This window comes from Mandrillus leucophaeus, unplaced genomic scaffold, assembly GCF_000951045.1.
Source record: "Mandrillus leucophaeus isolate KB7577 unplaced genomic scaffold, Mleu.le_1.0 Scaffold128, whole genome shotgun sequence".
In the NCBI taxonomy this organism is placed as follows: domain Eukaryota; kingdom Metazoa; phylum Chordata; class Mammalia; order Primates; family Cercopithecidae; genus Mandrillus; species Mandrillus leucophaeus.
This window is the reverse complement of record NW_012101209.1, coordinates 1,665,887-1,685,897: the sequence shown is the minus strand read 5'-3', so window position 1 is coordinate 1,685,897 and position 20,011 is coordinate 1,665,887. Positions and strand designations below refer to the sequence as shown.

General features: G+C 52.9%; 1 protein-coding gene across 5 annotated transcripts in view; it reads left to right on the top strand.

Moving 5' to 3' along the window:
* ADCYAP1R1 (adenylate cyclase activating polypeptide 1 (pituitary) receptor type I) overlaps nucleotides 1–20,011 on the top strand; it is a 58,732-nt gene that overhangs the window by 9,054 nt on the left and 29,667 nt on the right. For 4 of the 5 annotated variants that reach the window (XM_011972190.1, XM_011972189.1, XM_011972187.1 and 1 more), the window contains exons 2-5: nucleotides 1,563–1,684; nucleotides 3,214–3,319; nucleotides 16,545–16,652; nucleotides 19,172–19,192. In XM_011972190.1, the coding sequence (XP_011827580.1) occupies nucleotides 1,634–1,684; nucleotides 3,214–3,319; nucleotides 16,545–16,652; nucleotides 19,172–19,192 (286 nt within the window). In that variant the 5' untranslated portion in view covers nucleotides 1,563–1,633. The remainder of the gene's footprint in view (nucleotides 1–1,562; nucleotides 1,685–3,213; nucleotides 3,320–16,544; nucleotides 16,653–19,171; nucleotides 19,193–20,011) is intronic. The other variant, XM_011972191.1, reaches the window with a different exon arrangement.

The following is a 20,011-nucleotide window of genomic DNA, read 5'->3' as shown; positions in this document are numbered from 1 at the left end:
TGATTGAGCCCTGGTGCATAATATGGGGAGATGGGGGCTCCCTCTTTTTGAGCCTTCCTGCAGCTGGTTTTATTTCCGCTTTTTGGATGCCTGCTTATCTCCAGCTTGAGCTTGGAGAGGCCCTGTGGGAGGCAAGGAGAGAGGGAGGGGATGTGGTTAGGCAGAGAGTGAGGGACACAAAGGCCCCTGGGGTGCAGCAGCTCTGCCCGCTGAGGGGGGTGTGCAAGGACTAATGGTTGGGATGCACATGAAGGATTTGCTCGGGCCCCCCATGGCCTCCTGGGCCAGGCACCTGTGGGTTAGCAGTGCCCTGATATGGACCTACTCAATCTCTTTTATAATAATTTAATAGTAATAATAATTTTTAAATAACCATAACCATTGCACAGCTCTACTGGAGCCTGTTTAGCAGTGCCTGTTGATGGATGCTTTGCTGTCCCATTTTTTATTGTTGATGCTATTTTAAAGGATGCGGTGGCGAATGTGCTTGCATGTGCTTCTTTTCGTCCAAGTGCAAATATTTATCAGATGCAGAATTGCTGTGTTGTAGGGTGTATGTCGTAATGATCAGTTTTAGAAGCAGAGTATACTATTCCCCTGGGAGCATGCTGGGCTCTTGCAGCCTCCTTTTTCGACTCCCTGTAACCTATCTGTTTGGTCCCCACCAGTGGCCCCAGTCCTTGCAGACCTGCCCCCTTGGAGCTCCTGCAGCTCTGAGGTCTGAGCACATGCTTCAGCTGTCACTGTATTTTCTGTGTCGTGGTTTAAGGCTTTATCCCGAAGATGAAGTAGAGTGAGGTAGGGCAAAAAGAGGGTGTAATTGTTAGGGAACCAGGCCAGGCAGCTGGAACAAAGAGGCCCTTTAAGGGGATAATTAGCTAGAAGGTGGTTTCCTGCTGGTGTAACAGTCTGGAGCTAGGTGGGCCTCCAGGCAGGCTGGGTGGCTGGGTTCCACAAGGTCACTTGGCGGTCCTGCCTCCTCTTGCAGTGTTGCTCCCTACCCCCATCAGATCCTGTTCATGTCCACACTGTCAAAGTCGGGTTTGTCATTTGGGAAGGGTTAAAGAGCAAGAGCAGAGATCATGCCAGGACCTCATGCACAGAGGGTGCAGATGTGGCCACAGGCTGCCACCCACATTCCATAAGTGCTTCATCATGTGCCCACACCTCCAGTCTAGAGATACCAGGAAATAGCATCTCTAGGTGAGCATGCATGTACCAGCGAAAGCTTTGTCACTGTGGAGGAGGGGGAAAATGCAAAGATTTGGGGAGGCAATCCCTCTGTTGCCAAGGAGAAAGTCATTCCAGACCATGCCAGGAGACTGGTGGAGCTGAGCCAGTGTGTACCCATAGTATCCCAGCACCTAGCACAGACTGAGTGCCTAGCACATGTTTGTAAGGCAGAAGAAGAACGAGCAAGATGGATTCAGGCAGGGAGGTAGGGTTATCCTTGGAGGCTGAAAGCCGTGCTGCAGGGAGCTGGGGGAATAAGGAAGGGAGGTGGTCTCGCCCCCTGCCACTGCATTGGTCTCACAGGATTCACATCTTTCCTTCCTCTCTAGCCCAGAGACACGTTGGGGCTGACCCACAGCTGCTGTCAGTGGGAGGCCAGTGGTGCTGGCCAAGAAGCGTCATGGCTTGTGTCGTGCAGGTTTCCCTGGCTGCTGTCCTCCTGCTGCCTATGGTAAGGGCCCAGGAACGTCTCTCTGGGAGCCCCAGGCTCACCTGAACCCCCACTCCAGAGAACTCATGTTTTATGTGTGCCCTCAGCTCAGCTATTCATCTGGCTGGTATTTCTGCCAACACCACCAGTGGGCCACCCAGTGCCTTTGTGTGAATCAGAAAAGACATGCCTTCCTCAAGACCCTGTACTGATTTGACTAGAAATGATTACAAAATTTACAAATCTTTATGACGGTAATGTGTGGCAACCTTTAGAGTTGCACAGTACACAACCTGCTCAGCTGAATGCAGGAACCCTGGTCAGGGCTGCAGAAGGCTCTTTCGATTTTCTCGTCACCAGCCCACAATGCCCTGCCAGGACAGAACTCAGGAGGCTGCCCCCTGCTCAGGTCTCTCCCTGAGCAAAGGTGGGAATGGGGAGTGGGCAGAGGAGGACTCCCAGGTATTGGTCCCACCACTCTACCTGAGAGTTCAGAATAGCAGCGGGTGAGGCTGTCCTCAGAACCCTGGGTACCAGTCCTGCCTCTGCCCTGACTCACTGTGTGGCCACAGACAAGCCTGTCCCTTTCCCTGAGAACTGCCTGCACATCTGTGAATACTAGGGATTGGACTGTGTCCCCAAACATGGCCCTTGGCAACTCAAATGCCTTGTGACTGCCTCCATACTTGCTGATACACCCCTGGGAACCATCCCTGCCCTGGGGTCTTGTGTTAAAGCGACAGCATTTGGAAGCAGCTGTCATAATAGCAGTGCATAGACTGTGAAGTTACTTGGTCCTGAACTTGAAGCCCATATCTGCTATTAACCAGCGGTGCAACTTTGGGCTGGAGTTTCTTAACCTTTCTGAGCCCCAGTTTCTCCTTCTGTAAATAAGGATGGTGAGTAGTCCCCACTAAATGGCACCACCGCTCCTTAGCCTGCAGCTGCTGGGGGCACCTTCTTCCTGAGTCCCTGGAGGAAAGAGACAATGAGCTTTCTCAGCCTGACTTCTCCCCTACCACTTGTTTTCTCCTTTAAACTGCAGTCGTAGCCTCATGGCTGCTGGAGTCAGACCTCCTGGGTTCGAATCCTGGCTTTTCAGTCTACTGAGCCACATGACTTTGAGCAAGTGACTTAACATCTCTGTACTTAAGTTTCCACATCTGTAAAATGGAAAATGATAAAAATAGTACTGCATAGTACTCTCCATATCCATACACATGCACACATATGACACTCAGAATAATGCATGCACAGAGTGAAGTGCTATATGCACTTGCTAATATTGTTATAAGATGTGGAAACTGAGAGCCCAGGAGGGAGTGGGACCTGTCCAAAGGCACACATTGAGTTGGTGACTGAGAAGAGCCCTCGTGGTATCTCTCAAGGTGAATGTCAGGGCCCCTGCTGGCCCTGACATCTCTTGTCACTCTCCTCTCTGCTTCTACTCCCCACTCCCTCCAGGACACTGCCCCCGGGGCTTTGGTAGGAGAGCTACTACAGATGGCCTTCCTACCTGCTCCCACCGTACATCCTGTGTTCTCCTACAGGCCCCCGCCATGCATTCTGACTGCATCTTCAAGAAGGAGCAAGCCATGTGCCTGGAGAAGATCCAGAGGGCCAATGAGCTGATGGACTTCAATGATTCCTCTCCAGGTGAGCGGGGCAGCAGGGAGTCTGTCACATCCCCAAGGCCAGCTTTTAGAACTGTTTCCCTGTTCTCAGGATCACTTAGCAGAGAGTGGTCAAGGGTATGGGTTTCTGGGGCCTTCAGAAAGCCCTTCGGAATACTGATGTCCTGGATCTGCTCTGGGCAATGATGCTGGGGCTGCTGTCCTCGAGGCTAGTGTGGCCTGGATGCCTTACAGCTGTTCTGGGTGACTGGACATGGCCGCCTTCTCTCCCACAGGGGCTAGGATAGCGTTGGTGCCTGGGCTGGGCAGTGGCTGTCAAGAGCTTGTTAGCAGGCAGAATGGGCTTGGTGGCAGCAGGGACACAGCTGTTGCCTGTGGTAGAGCTGTAGAGCACTTGGTCAACCCAGGGCAGGAAATGTGGGGTCCTTTCCGATCTCCTCTGCTCATTGCATCAGAAGTCAGAGAAGAAAGCAGCAGCAGGAACTGCAGTCTTGAAGACTTGGATACAATGCTTCTCCTGGGACTGCATTTGAGGAGGGTCCTGCTTCCCTGCGCTGGAGGAAGCACACGTTGCAGGACATTGAGAGTTCTTAGCCTCTCCCTCTAAATGCCCATAATGCCCCGATCCCAATGACAGCCACAAAATGCCTCGAAAGATATCAAATGTCCCAAGGGAGTGACACGATCCCTGGTGAGAACCAGTGGCCCCACTGAACCTCCCTCCTCCTAACTCCCCATTGTGCAGATGGGAAGCTAAGGCTCACAGAGCAAAGGTGCCTTCGGCTCTTGGTCTCGGGGGAAGTTGGGGATTTGGGGGAGCGGGCATCACAGAGGCCTCTCCAGCCTCACTTTCGCCTCAATCGTTGGAGGACTGGCTCCATGCTGCCTAAGGGTAGGACTCTCTGCTCAGGCTGGAGAGATTCATTTTTCCTTCTGGATCCTCCTGGCTCCTCTGAGCACCATCTGTTTAAGCACTCGATTAATCCGCAGCCCAGTTAAATGGAATGGTCCCACTGGACGGAGCTCCCCGGCCAGTTGCTTCTCGGTGAACATTAACTGGTGAGGGAGCTACTCTGGGCTCTGCTGGCCTTTGCCTCCAGCTGAGCTCTTGCTCAGCCCTAACCAAGGCTGAATGGGGATTTGGAGCCCCACCAGTGAGGGAAACTGAGGCAGTGGGCTCAGAAGGGCACACAGTTGGAGGAGACTCAAAGAATACCCCAAGAATATCTGGTCCAAGTCTCTGTTTGGAGGGTGGGACTGCCGAGCCCTGAGGGCAGGGATGGTGTGGATCACATGGAGGATCAGGCTGAGGTGGGTCTGGAACCCAGGTGTCCTGCTCCCAACCCAGGGCCATTGCTCCTGCATCACGTGTCTTGGATACATTTGGGATTGAGCAATAAAAGCATCCAGGAGGGAAGAATAAGAGGCAGGGGCTGAGGTGGGACAGGGACCTCAGTGTAAGCTGTGTGCAGTTTAATTGCACACCTGCTTGTTGAACTCTGGGCTGAGAGGGCAAGACAGGCCTGTCCACAGGGATGTCGTGGCAGAGACAAGGGAGATGGATGCCAGGCTGGACATACAGCATCCCTGGAGGGGCCAGGCCAGTGCTGGGGAGCAGGTCTCACCTGCAGGTCTGCTGAGGAGAGGAAGAGATAAGTTCTCTGTGGGAAGGATTCATATATTGAAACTGGATCCTTGCTTCTCAAACCTGGCTGCACATCAGCATCACTGGGGAACTTTCAGAAAAATGTACTCCAGCCACAATCCAAACCAATTAAATCAGAAGCCTGAGTCCGTCATAGTCACCATAGGTTTTAAAAGCTCCCCAGGCGATTCTAATGAGAAGCTGGTGTTGAGAACCCTTGAGCTAGGCCCAAGGGACAGGTAGGCATTTGAAGGCGGTGGACAATTGAGGGATAGACGAATGGGTGAACACGGTAGGCTGAGGAGTCCACAAGAGGCAGGAGCCTGGTGTTTTTGGCAGTAGTGAGTAACCTCCTGAATTTGGAACTCAGAATTGGAGCAGATGGGTTGGGCTGTCGAGGGGGCATGGCTGAGGGCCCAGGGAGCAGATATTGTGTATTTCATGTCCGTCCCCACTGGAGTTGAAGGTGGGGGAAAGCAGTGACCGGCTCCCACTGAGCTGGTATCTCTGCCACTGCCCCAGGGGCTCCGCTTGTCCGCCTTCAGGGACCTTGTGAATCAGGGCTGGTCATAGGAGGTCAGGGTGTGAAGGATTCTCCAAGAGGTGAGTGAATAGCTCTCCTTTAACCCTGTCCAGATGGGAGAGGAGGCTGCACCCTCTCACGGTCTGCCTAAAGGAGAGGGGCCCTCATCTCTCCCTACTCATCCCCTTCCTTGAATCATGGGGTGAGGCTGAGCTAATTAAGCAGAAGCAAAGGGCAGCCATTAGGTGGGGAAGAGGAAAAGACTAAAGGCCCAGCTGGACCACCAACTCCATGGCCCTTTCCTGCTCTGGGCCTCAGGATCTTCTCTTTTAAAATGAGTGGGGTGGAGTGGATCATGTTAATAGCCAGGCCCTCTATAGACTTCCTGTGTGCCAGGCTCTGTGCCAGCACTTCATTCTACCACCGCAGCGGCTGGGGAATGGGGGTGGTTCTATTATGACCCCTATTTTATAGATAAGGGAACTGAGGCACAAAGAGGTACTTTGCTTAAGGACATAGTCCATTAAGAGGCAGAGGTGGAACTTGCCCTCAGGCAGCCTGTACCCTCAACTTCTGGGATGCACCACCTCTGAAGAGTGACGCACTCTGGGTCCCAGCACCACCCCCAGCCCCAACACCAGCCATGGGATCTTTGAAGGGCCCTTAATACCTTAATTTTCATGTCTGAAAAATGGAGGAAAAATAATACCTACCACTTGGGATTATTGCATTAAGTGATAAAAGCCTGTGAGAAGTGCTAAGGACAGCATATGGCATTGGCTAAGCACTTAACTAAGACACTGTAGTTATTAGGAGCTGTCATCTTGGAGTGTTGGGGGTCTCCAGGGCTGCCACCTTCTGCTAGATCCCAGTTCTTCTGGGGAGTAGAGAGACATCTCTAGTAAGCAGGTCAGTGCCACTTGGAACAATCCTGGGAGGCTCTCTGGAAGAGCAGGGGAGAGGTTAGGGACCAGATCTGGGCTTCAGAGGGCAGACGGAGAGTACGGGAAGGTGGAAGAAGCGTTCAGCTGGAGAAGGGTGGAAGGGGAGCAGTGAGTAAGGCGGGTGAGCACTGTAACAGCCAGCACTTCAAGGCGGGCACTGGGTTCTCTGTCTCTCTCTCTCTCTCAGACATGCACGCATGTGCGCGCGCGCATGCGCGCGCACACACACACACACACACACACACACGTGTGCGTGCGCACGCTCAGTAACTCATTTAACCCTCACCAACCTATGGGCTGCGTAGAGTTTTACCCCCATTTAACACATGAAGATGCTTAGACACAGAGAGGTTAGGTTGCTTGTCTCTTACCTAGTAAACCCCTCAGCTGGGAAGGTGGAGCCAAGGTGTGCATGAGGATGGTTCTGGAGTTCATGCCTTCGCCCCTGGGCTGCATTTGCTGCTCAGAAGAGGAGTGAGGAGACACCCTGGCCCTCAGCTTTCCCCTTGCCAGGGTGAAAGGTCATACAGCAGAGGCAGTTGCAGTGAGGCTGGAAAGAGGCCTTGGGAGAGAGGGGCCCTGAAATGTGCTTGAGGTCTGCCCTTTCCTTAGCTATGAAAAGGCCAACAGGTGTTTGTGTTTCTGAGACCCAGGATAGAATGAGGTCTCGGCCTCTAATGACTTGCTTGGGAAGGAGAGGGGCAGCTCAGGGTGAGGAGAGGCCCCTGGGGAAGCTGTCCTGAGAAGCAGCGTCCATCCCGCTCACTTTGGGGTTGTGGTCTGAAGAGCTTGCCCTGCAGGCTGAGGTTGGAGGACTCCCCTCAAGGGGACCTCAAGTTCAGGGAGAGTGTTGACCTTGCTGTCACTCACCAGGGAAGGCCTTACTTTTACCCCATTGCACCTTAAGAACCTCTGGCCTGCTCTTAGGGGTGCCCTGGCTGGAGCTGGGCTTCTTGGCTCCAAATTAAACACACTTGTGAAAGATGGGCCTCCACTCCTGTCATCACACCTGCAGCACTGTAGAGCCCCCAGGAGCATTTAAAGATGCTGATGTCCAGGCCTCTCTCCAGACCAAAGTCCTCAGCATTTGGGTCAGGAGGACTCCATGCAGATCTGTGTTAAAAGCCTCCAGGTGATTCTAAAGTGTATCCAGGTCTGAGAATCACTGACCAGAGCGCAGCATCCACCAGGGTACTCAAGTGATCTCAGGCAGAGAGTAGCCCCTCAGGGCCCAGATAAGCCAGGCTGGGGAGCTCACTACTAGCCGAGTCAAACCTGAGTGTACCAAAGAATCGACATCTATATGTTGTGTTATTAATCCATGCCGGCCCTCCTGCTGCATCTCTTTCCTGCACCTTCCCTGCCCGGGTGGTCCCCAAGCAACACACACCATGCACAGAATGCTGGCCAAAGGTCAGCTGATGTCCTTGAAACACACTTGAAAAAAGAAACCTGACAGCTTGTTCCAATGCCTGTGAGTGTAAACTCACAACAGTGTCTTTTATAGAGTTTTAACATACTTTTATATATTTTGTGTGTCTCCCACAATCTTTTAAATCTAGTAATATGAGTCCATTGGAACAAGAGCCCTGATCTTAGTTGAATTATGTCCGTGGCACTGTGTGTGCGTGGCTGGGGGACTCCAGGGGGCTCCAGGAAGGCACTTGTTTCCTTCAAGCCCCTGCTCCTCACTGGTCCTGGGACCTCCACCCCAAGGAGAACCTAGGATGGTGCTGTGCAGAGTGGCCTTCAGAATGGTAGCCAGGAGACAGAGATGCACTGAGGGGAGGCACCCATGGTAGCAGGCCGCTTAATGGGAGTGAAAAATAGAGCCCAGAGAGATGGCCATAGGGAGTGAAAGCACGCTTGCAGCCTGCCTTGCATTGTTTGCAAAATCCTTGTCATGTTTTAAAGGTGTTTATTGAGGAGAGTAGGAGCTTTGGAGACATAGTTAGTCGTTTTGTCCCTGGTTCCAAACCCCTAAATGCTAATGGGATTTGAGCCAATACCAAGTTGGCTCTGTCATATGATGCCCACGGAGGCTGAGGCCAGAGGTGGTGGTCATTGGCCAACCACACTGGAGGCAGAGCCGGCTCTGAGATGGGACCCAGGTCTGTTATCTCAGACAGGAAGTGCCCTTTCTCCCGCAGTGCTCTCGTGACCAGAAGGGAGGGACAAAGAACACCTGTACCTGGGAATTGGCATCCCCAGGCCACACGGTCCCCAGGCTCTGTTCACTCTGCAGTCTGCCTGCCCAGGATGAGACCAGCCAGCATCTCCTCTTTGCAGGGCTGCAGATTTTCATCAGCCCAGAAACCTTCCTTGCATCTAAGCAGTGTTGGTCAGTGTGGTTCTCAATGGGGGTCCCCACACTCTGGTGGAGAAGGAAGAGGAGGCCTGTGGTGGCCATAGCAGGGGCAGCAGAGAGCAGGCTTGGAGGGAGGATGGAAAGGCCTGCTCATTGCTATTCTGACCTGGTCTCAGAGGCCTGTCCAGGGCACCAAGTGCCTTGATCCAGTCCTCTCTGCCTTCACTAGAGGGGAGAGGCCAAGAGGAGGGAAGCACATCAGGGCTGGGCCAAGGCTTCCCCATCCTTAGAGCAGGAGGAGCTTCTTGTCTGGGCCTCTCAGCTGCTCTGAGACTCAACAGGCCTCAAGCCTGAGGAAAGGGTGGTGCTGCAGGGACCCTCATGTTGAGGAACTTATTCCCTGACAGAGGGTTTCACTTCTATCCAAACTTGTGTTTTCCTGAAGTCTGGTCATTCTCAAACTTGAATATCAGATCTTCTGTTAAAACAGATTGCTAGGGCCACCCCAAGAGTTTCTGATTCAGTACATGTGGATGGGGCCTGAGCATCTGCATTTCCAGCAAGTTCCCAGGTGGTGTTGCCGGTCTGCGGTCCATACCTTGAGAACCACTGACTTCCAAAGGGGATGGCAGCATCTTTAGTCCTATGCCACCCCCAGCACTCAGCTCACAGCGGGGTCCTCATTTTATGGAACAGAAACATTGGCTGTAAAGTAAATTTCGGTAAATTGAATTGTTTTTACCCTGGATTGCATGCTAAAATGGGGACCTTGTTCTAACAATACCCGGGCATCCTCAGGTGGCTTCTCAAAGGAAGGACCACGGCTTTGTCTGAGTCTCTTTGGTGCCCTGCTCTATGGAGTTTTGAACACTGTAGAACTGGACAAAATCATCACCATGACAACCCAGGATTAGCTCCTTATTTTGTTCCAGACAAAAGCTAATAGCTCGTGCGTTCTCTCTCAGTCTCCCTGCCTGAGTGGATCCCTTCCCTCCTGCTTTACACTTCACTGCCATTCCTGGGCACTTTATAATGTCTTAGGTGGGAGCAGCTCCAGAAAGTGTATGCAGCACTCCCCCACCCACCCCCGGGCCTGCATTCCTCTCCCCATGTCCCCCAGTGGGGGCCTATACACTGCATGTCCTCCAGTGGGGGCCTATACACAGATGGAGCCACGAGACTTGGAGTGTTGTCAGGAGTGGAGAGGTCTCACAAAGAACAGGATCTGTTCTGATTTTCAACCTCTGGAGGAAGAAGGGGAGGACGGAAACTTGGCCTTGGTTGCACTCGGCCATCTCCTCCCTGAAACATGTTTTCCTGGCTGCTGTGTCCCTCGCCTGTCCTGGTTTTCTTCCTCAGTCTTCTTAGCCAAGGCCTCTTCTAAATGCTGGCATTTCTGTTGGGGCCAGGCCTGTTCTCTCCTCTTTTCTTCCCTGATCTCTGTTCTCTCACTAGACAAACCATCCATGTCCGTGGCCTAAATAGCATCCCTGTGCTGCCCGCTCCCTGCCCTCTTCTCCAGTTGCTACTTCTCTAGACTCCAGACTTTTCTCCAGCTGCCTACTTCGACAGCTGTCTCCTCTTGGCTCTTAGCACCATCTCAAACTGAACATACCCCAGACTAAGCTCTTGCTTTCCAACTTGCCTAATTCCCCCAACATCTGCTTCTCACCTGGCCCTTTCCACTGTGGTAAATGATCCATTCATCCATCCATCCATCCATCCATCCTTCCACCCACCCACCCATCCACCCATCAATCCACTTGTTCATCCAGACACAGAAGCCAGAAACCCGGGTGACATCCTTGGTACCTCTCTCCCTTGTACTGTGTTAGTCAGGATGGCCTCGACTCTGCAGCAGTAACAAATCAATCTTAAAATCTGACAGACTTAGCACAGTAACATTTCTTGCTTGCATGTATCATAGGCCAGTGTGGTCAGCAGAGGTAGGAGGCGGAGCTCGACTTCACACAGTCATTCAGGGATCCAGGTTTCTTCCATCTTGGAACACTGCTACCCTTAACATGTGGTCTTCAAGGGTGGTTCTGAGAAGGAAGAGAGGCAGGCTGTGGAAGCTTGTGAGGGATATTTTAGAGGCGGGTTCCACATTTCCACCCTCTCACCATTGGCGTGCCCTCAGTCATGTGATGTGGGTGAGCACTAATAGTCTTTTGCACACTTGCCAGCTAGGTCCAGTGTGTGGCCAAGCCCTGTCAGCTCTGCTCTTGACTCTGTCCCACACAGGACTCCTCTCTAACTCTGCTGCCATCGCTCCAAATCCAGCTCTTTCATCCCACCCCTAGACTACAGCCATGTCCTAACACGCCTCCCCGTATCTGCATCTCTGCAATTGGACTATATGATCTTCCCCACACAATCAAATCCAAGTGTGACTCCTTGTCTTAAAGCCTCTCTGTGGTAGGTTGAATAATGCTCCCCACCCCGCCCTGAGAGGCCCACATCATCCTAATCCCTGAAACCTGTGAATGTGTTACTTTACATAGCAAAAAGAACTTTACAGAGGGAATTAAGGATCTTGAACTGAGAATTTTATCCTGGGTTATTTGGGTGGTCCCAGAATAATCACATCGGTCCTTACAAGTGAAAGATGGGGGCAGGAGAATCAGAGAAGGAGAGAGACTTGAGGATGCAAAGCTGCTGGTTTCAAAGAGGGAGGAAGGGACCATGAGCCCAGGAATGTGGGTGGCCTCTTAAATCTGGAAAAGGCAAGGAAATGGATTCTCCCCTAGAACCTCCAGATGAAAGGTAACCCTGCTGACACCTTAATTTTAGCCCAATGAGACCCATTTCAGACTTCTGACCAGGAATATAAGATGATAAGTTGTGCCACTTTAAGACAGTAAGTTTGCTTACAAACTTACAGCAGCAGTGGGGAATGAATACACCATCCAGTGGCATCTCTAAAAATTTAGATAAAAATCTAAAATTATTAATACAACTGGACTAAGAGCTCTGTGAAGGCAGACACTGGGCCCTTTCTATTCAGTCTTGTATTGTTCTGCATCGTCTGACTCAGTATGTCTTGAATAAATGAGTAATTAAGAGAGAGAGGGAGAAGAAAGTGGGAAGAAAAAATAAAAAGGATAAAAGGAGGAGGGGGAGGAGGGGGAGAAGAAGGAGAAAAGGCATCTTGAAATCTTCCAGTCTCAACAAAATTTAGCTTTGTTGAGACTGGAGTGTGGAACATATGGGTCTGTAGAAGCTGGACGTACTGTGTGTGAGTGGAAGGAAAATCAGTTGCTGTTTTTAGTTAGAAAAACCCAAGGCTGTCTCAGGAGCCCAACTCCCATCCTCCCAAGTTCCAGGGAAAGGGGCCTGGGAGGATTCAGCTCCAATCCGCTGAGGCCAGAGCAACTTCCATTCAAAAGAGGAGAGGAGGTGGGAGCCTGCTGGGTCTTCCCCATCTGTGCTGGGCTGGGAGGTGGTAACTGCAAGAGAAATGGGCACCAGGGCATTCTAGGGAGCCCCAGGGAGGCAGCTGTGAGTCTCCTGAGACCCCAGCAATGCAGGCTAGAGGGCTGAGTGGAGGCTTTCGAGCTCTCGATAGGGTCAGGGACATTGTCTTCGGGTCCTGGGGTCCTGAGGTCTCATTCTAGGTTTCCCAGCTGCCCTGGTACTATACAAATTGTCTCCAGGACTCTAGAGGGCGCCCAGGCTGGGGACATACGGGGTGCCAGGAGGGCTTTGAGAACTGTGGCAGATATATCTTGAGAGCTCCCAGGCCCCGGGCTGGTGTGGGGCACTTCAGCAGATGCCCTTTAGGCACCTTTAGCTGCCCCAGCTATCCTCTGGGCACCAATAGGTCCCGGGTGAATCTCTGTTCCAGATTTGAGCTCTGGTCACTCAAAGCTGGGAGTTCACAGAGACACTCAGTTGTCCGTGTGCACATAGGAAACGTGAATCATGGTGGAGGGGGCGGTGACTGGCCTGAGTCACAAGTGAGCCTGTGGCAGAAGGAGATTAGAACTCAAGTTTTAGGGCTTCCGGTGCTAACGCTGAGTAGAGACCTGCCCTTTCCCCTCACTCTGCCCTCAAACGTCAATTTCACAGCTTTGTCTTTTTCTCCACTATCTGGCCCTGGTGCATAGATGGTCCCTGGCACAAGGCAGGTACTCAGTAAATAGTAGTTAAGAGAATGCATCCCCTGTTCTGCTGCCAACATGAGAACCCCCTTCTCCCCTCGTGCCACCCGCCCAACCTCTGCAGCCTTCCTTGACCTCAACCCTCATGACCCTGCTCATTCTCTCTGAAGTGGCCCTGTGACCTCGGCAGTGTCAGATGGTAGCAGCAGCTGGCTGTGCCCGGGCCTAATGTTCCCCATTAAAGGAACATCTGTTGGCTGGGGCTCCCGGGGTATGGGCCAGACGCAGCCACGCTCCACGGCCGTTCCACGGTCAACATGGGCTGCTGCAGCCAAAGATGTGCCATTGGGTCTCTTTCAAGGACATGATGTCACAGCCAAGCACATGCTGGCTAGATGTCCACTGCTAACGGTTACACAGGAATTATCGATGACTGGCCTATTGCTATGAGACCTGATACCCGGCTCCCCTCATCTGGCCTTTAATGTCTTTGCCTTCTTGGGTTAGTCTTCTCAGAGCTTTCTATGGTACCTCTGGCTCCCAAACTCTGTCTTTCCATGAGCAGGATGCTATGGGCCAATGTGACTGGGTGCGAACTCCAAAATAGCCGGGTGTGAATTCCGAGAGACAGGATATTCTCCATCTAGAAGCTGTGGATACCTTCTGGTCCAAACAGCACTCAAGCGTCACGGACCCTAACAGAGACTGTGAGCTCATGGCGCCTGCTCCAAGCCCCTCCTCTTTCCAGCACCTTCCCAGGGGTCCTCTGGGCCTGTCATCGGCCCTGCCCTGGCCATCTCACCTTGCGGGTCCCTGCTTCACCTCCCTGCCTATGAAGGCCTCTCAGGGGAGTAGTTCCCAGGGACACCTAACTGGGATAATGAAATTAATGATTCTGACAACAGTGAGGAGGCATTGAATGAGTCTGGCTCTGTTCTGACAGCTTTGCACATATGAACTCATTAATCCTCACAGCAGCCCTGTGAGGCGGGTGCTGTCGGTCACTCGCTGTCCCTGACGTGGCACAGAAGCCTTCTCCATAGCCTTCCTTTATAATCCCTAACAGCTGCAGGCTGCTTTCCTGCAGCTTCCCTCTGCTGCCTGGCGCTCCACGCTCCTGCCTCCCCTCCATACCTCTGCCACTCTCTCCTGCTTGCATCACTACCTGTGCTTCCTCTGCCCACTCCATAAATATGGGATCTCCAGGGTTCCCTCTTCTCACTTTACGTCCCTTCCCAAAGTGAGCTGTCTCATCCCATGGCCTCAACCACTACCCACAGGCTGGAAGGAAAAGTGAGTGGTAGGGTCGTAAGTACCATGTTAAGGATTGAGGGTGCTAAGAGCCCAGAAAGCGTGGGATTGTTGGTGGGGGGCTTGTGACATGGCCAGATATCCATTTTGAAAAGCTTGTGGTCATAGCTGTATGGGGTTTGTGTACCCGTGGTCTCAGTGAGGGGTCCTGAGCTCCTTCACTGAGTAGGGTGAAGGAATAGAGAGTGGGGCATGGATTGCACAAGGTTTCAAGGTAAAACCAGCAAGGGCTTGATCAGGAGCACTAAAGGGAAGGAGATGAAGTGGGGTGACTCCCAAGTTTCCAGCTGGGGCTGGAACAGGCAATCAACTTTGAGTAGGAGATGCTGCACTGAGTCTTGGACTGCAGTGTTTGAATCATCTTTGGTTCTTCAAGATGGGGATGTCCAGCAGGCAACCAGCTGTGGGCTCTACCCTCACAGAGTGGACAGCACAGAGGACTGGGAGTTGTCCACGTACAATTCTATAACATCCATGAGCAGGGTGAGCTCATCCAAGGTGGGCAGGGTGGGCAACCAAAGGCAGGGCAGCTACCAGCACCTGCATTCAGTCAGGGCTGTGGGGGGGACCCAGTAAAGGCTGAAATTGTTCCTTGGATTTGGCAGCGAAGAGGTCTCTGGTGACCTTGGTGAGAGGTGTTTCAGCATTGTGGGAGGACAGAGCCAGAGAAGCAGGGATGGAGCAGGAAAAGGTGGCGTCAGGCAGTGCAGGGAACTCTACAGAGGCTGGCAGAGCTGGAAGGAGAGGCGGGCACGGGGGGAAAGGGGTCGGAGGAGCCGCTGGGACCCCTAGACCTGAAAATCTGATCATCAAGCTTGACAGTTTCCTCTTTCTCGCAGTTCATGTCCAATGAGGCACCAAATCTTGGGGATTCCTAAATACCTCTCAGTTGGCCTGTCCCTTCCTCTCCATCAGCCTGGAGATGCTGTGGGGGCCTCTGCAGTAGTGCCTGCCTCCACCTCTTCTGGTTCTGAGTCCTTTCACAGTTCTGGCTTGGCGCGTGCAGGCTTCTGCCTGGCTGGCTTTCCCCTCTTCTCCAGCTGATGAATTTGTGTCCCCTGCTGGGCCTGCCTTGGGGGTAGGTGGGGGGAGTGGAGCAGCAGCCTTAGACCAGCCTGTTCCTGCCCTTCCCCCTAGGATGGGTGGGGGGCCCTGCTGAGGGGGTGGGTCTGAAATGGGACCCCTCAGTGGTGGCTGAGGAGGGGCTAGGGTGGGGCGTGTGGGAGAGGCTGCTGCAGAGACCCCTGCATCTCAGCATCTTATTCCTAGGGCTCCAGCCCTGGCCTGGTGTGTCTCCCCTCCCCACAATCCTGTGAGGTTGTGCAGCTGTGAGGCTGTGGGGCTTCGGGGGTGTGGGGCAGTATGAAAACAGGTGTGGGCTCCCTCCTTCCCTACCCAGGCGCTCCTGAAGTGCCTTGTGTCTCCATTCCTGTTTGAGGGATGTTCCCGGTACAGGGCTGAGCCTTCCCTCAGACTGTAGGCCTTGCCTTCCCTCCGCTCAACCACTTCCGGCCCCCTGCAAGGGCCTGGCTTATAAGCCGTGGAGCACACCTCAGTGTATGTATATATAAGTGTGGGTGTGTGTGTGTACATGTGTGATGTGTGTGTGGTGTGTGTGTGTGCACATTCATGTGTGGTGTGTGTGGGTGTGGTGCATGTGTGCACATTCATGTGTGGTGTGTGTGGGTGTGGTGCATGTGTGCACATTCATGTGTGGTGTGTGTGGTATGTGCATACATGTGTATGGTGTGTGTGATGTGTGGTGTGTGTGTGATGTGTATGTGTATGGCATGTGTGCTGTGTATGTGATGTGTGTTGTGTGTGATGTGTGTGTGGTGTATATGTGTGATGTGTGTGGTGCATGTGTGTGGTGTGTATAGGATGTGTGTGTGTAGTGTATGTGGTATATGTGGTGTGTATGTGATCTCTGTGTGGCGTGTGTAATGTGTGTGGGGTGCATGTGTGATGTGTGTGTTGTATGTGTGTGTGATGTGTGTAATGTGTGTGGGTGTGAATGTGGTGTATCTGTGTGTGGTGTGTATGATATATGTGTGTGGTGTGTGTGATGTGTGTGGTGCATGTTCAAGTGGTTGGTGTATGTGGTGTGTGTGATGCGTGTGTGATGTGTGTGTGGTCTATGTGGCATGTGTGTGGTATGTGTTGTATATGTGTGATGTGTGTTGCTGTGTGGTGTCTGCGATGTATGTGTAGTGTGTGTGTGTGTGATGTGCACGGTGTCTGTGGTGTGGTGTGTGTGTGATGTGTGTTTGTTGGTGTGTGTGTGTTGTGTGTGTAGCATGTAGGTTGCTGTGTGTGGTGTCTGTGGTGTGTGTGCTGTGTATGTTGGTGTGTGTGATGTGTGTGTATGGGTGTGTGTGGCTAGCCCCTCTCACCATGACTGTCTTACCCACAGGCTGTCCTGGGATGTGGGACAACATCACGTGTTGGAAGCCCGCCCACGTGGGTGAGATGGTCCTGGTCAGCTGCCCTGAGCTCTTCCGAATCTTCAACCCAGACCGAGGTGGGTTTATCCCAGTCTCTTTAGGCCACGCTGGCTTCGCCTGCTCCCCAAACTCTGCCCCAGGCAAGCACCAAGGACAGGGAGGCCACCCTATAGGCAGACAGTCCCTGCTCCCGAGCTCACATGTGGTGTGGGGGATGAAACCAGAGACACGTGCACACACAGGGACACAGGTACACTTGGGGACCGTGGTTGTGGATGACAGCAAGGCTGTGTCCTCACGTATGGGATCCATGCCGGCTGTCACTCACCCTCCAGCCCCGGCCCCTGTCTGTCAGTTGGGTATGTGGCCCAGTGGCTCCCTCCCAGGTGCGTCTGTGAGGGTAACGTGAAGCGATGCTGTGGACGCCACTTAGCACAGGACTTGGCGCGTTTTGAATGTGCAGTAGTAAATGTTAGCTGAGATTATTGTCACCATCCTCCCACAGCCACAGATCCTCAGCGCCCAGTGGGAGGCATGGAGAGAGACGTGCATGTAGACACCCCCCTCAGGCAGAATGAGACGCGTGGGGAAGGCAGATGGACACAAGACACCCACATCCACATTCAGAGCCACTTAGATGCTGGCATAAGGCCCAGTGGGGCCGGCGCACACTCACGTTTGCTCAGCAGAGCATTTTCTGGGCCCTAGCTGCCCTCAGGCAGTTACATGGGCTCAAGTTGGGAGGAGCTGGGTCTTGGGCTGCCTGGGGAAAGGGTGCCACACACAGGGAACAGTGTCACAGTGCTGTCGGTGACTCGTGAACGTGGGCTTGGAGGCACGGGTGTGCGATGGTGCCTCCCTGAGAGGGAAGGCTGGGTGGGTGCAGTGTCCTTCCTGCAGACCTGGGTTCGGGGCGTATCTGTGTTTGAGGTCTCTGGGGGGCACTGAAGTGCTGTGGAGATATCCAGGGACCACCAAAATGATAGAGGAGCCCACAAGGTGGGCAGAGTGGCCGAACTCTGTGCACAGGTGGGATGTAGGGCGAGGGCAGGGGAGAGAAGGCGATGCTCTACCTACAGGCAGAAGCCCCGGTAACCCCATCTCCATTGCAGGGGGTGTCTGAGGGGAAGGGGTAGCTGCAGATGGCTTCTTTGGATGTGGGTCCCTTGGGCTCTTCCAGAACGGTTCCTGCCTTTCGGCTGGGACCTGTGAACTCCCCCACGGGCCTTCTACCCCTTCCCTGTGAGTGTCACAGGAGGCAGGGTGGCCAACTGAAGGCACTGAGTTGGGGCTGGGCAGAGAGAGCTGGCGGGGCTGGCTCCAGCCAGGTGACTTACTGAGGCACCTCCTGGCTGTGAAGCCATGGGCGGGGGCTCCCTAGGGTATCAGAGGGGTCCGAGTTGTGTGTGGCCATGCGACCTGGCCTTAGCGTTCTTCTTTTCCAGCCTAAGGCTTAGGCTGATGTCCTTCTAGAAGAGGCAAGTTTCCAGGCTCCACTCCAGCACTGAGTCCTACCTGCTGCAGTCCCCTGTCCTCTCTGAGAGGCAAAAGGCAAATTTGCCAATTTGCTGTCAAACCTCAAATTCCAATAATCGACTCTGCCCTGAAGGGGGAGGGGCCTGCGGGAGGTGGCAGAGAAAATAGTGGCATATGTTGGGAGTCCCAGGCCCCTGTCTCTGGCTCCCACCCCAAGGTTTGTTTACATGTGCTGCACCCTGCAGCAGCAATACCTCCACCTCCAGACCACCGGCCGGCCCAGGAGGAGGGTGGCATTGAACTCTCCCATCTGAGGGCTTGGGGATTGGGTGTGACCTGAGCAGGCCAGAGTGAATTTTGAAAGAGGATACAGGCAGCGGAAGCGCTGCAGTGAGAGATGCAGTGGGACTGGAGGGCTGTCAGGCGTGGTGGCAGCCAGTGAGTGATTCAGCCTGATTTCCAATTCATTCCTGTAGAGGCCAACTTAATCACTTCCTCCATTCATATGTTTCTTTCATTCTGTCATTTCTTTAAAGTTTGTTTATTGAACGTCTACTCTGGGTCAGATTCCATGCCAGACTCCTTCTTCTTAACAACAAAAGGCAAAAATGAATCAATAGTAAAATAAGGTTTTCTTAAGATACACTTTACTCCACACTCCCTCCTTCCTCTGGCAGTGACACAATGAAGGTGTTATTTACACCTGATTCTTAATGGTTCATTAAGGCAGGGCCTTTTAGCACCTCTCTTCACAAAGCTTGATTGGTGAGACTTGCCTTGAATACTTTGCAGGGAGAGAATGGGATTCCTCTGTTTCTTCTCGGTTCCCAGGTAGCCTGTTGTGATGACTGTGGCTGTGTAGGATATTGGAGAGATTGGACATGTGGGAGCACTAATCTCCCTCCTCTTCTCAAATGCTTCAACTTGTTTCTGTTCTGGAAGTCTCCAATGTCCCCAGCTTATAGTCCTCATGCCTTCTGGGTCCCCCAGAGCCCTCTTTAATGTTTGGGGTTGGGAAGGAGGAGGAAGTGATCAGCAAGACCCAAGGAGAGCAGCCCCTGACTTTTCTTACCCCGTTGCTCACCTCTGACTTTTCTCTCTCTCTTTCTCTCTGTTTCAGTCTGGGAGACCGAAACCATTGGTAAGAGGAACCTTGGTGAGGACAGCCCGCTGTCTTTCTGTCCATCCAGCAGGAACCCAGCCTCAGGAGATCTCAGGCTCTGGCTGCTGGGATTGGGGTGGGGGTGGAATAAGAGGCTCACTGGGGATCAGCTTCTTTCCTCTTTCCTCCCTTCCCTCTCCCCAACCTTGGCCATTCTGGAAGTGGGAGGAGGAGGGGGCACAGGAAGATGCACAACACAGGCACGACCTCAGGTCCATCACAGGCTTGTTTGGGAGGATGATACTCACCAATGGAGGGGCTAAGAAACAAGCTCACACATGAGTGCAGGTGCATATATGTGCATATGCGCAGACCTGAACATGTGCATCAGTCCATGCAGATACTGACATCCCTGACAGCTAAGAAGCCGGAATGCACAGTGAGCAACAGAACAGAAGAGTGAATGATGCAGCATGCAGGCAGAATAGTGAAGAAGTCAGGGGAGGCTTCCAGGAAGAGGTGGCATGTCAGCTGGACCTTGGGAAAGGAGTTTTGAGAAGGAGGGGTGGGGTGGAAATGGGGTCTCATTTCAAGCAGGGGTTTTGGCATAAGAAAAGGGTGGAAATGGGAATAAAGAGTAGGAAGAGAGGAAAAACTGTCTGAAAATGAAGTCTTCCAGATTCCCTTTGATGAAGAGCAGTTTTGGAGGCTGAGGTGGAGGATTGAGCACCAAAAAGGAAACCCCAAGCCCTGGACCCATTTTGCTGTTTTTTGCCCATTGTTTGAAAAGGCCCAACCATCCCTTTTCATTTTCTCCCATTCCTCTCCATTCTGGAGGCCCTCCCATCCTCCTGGCAG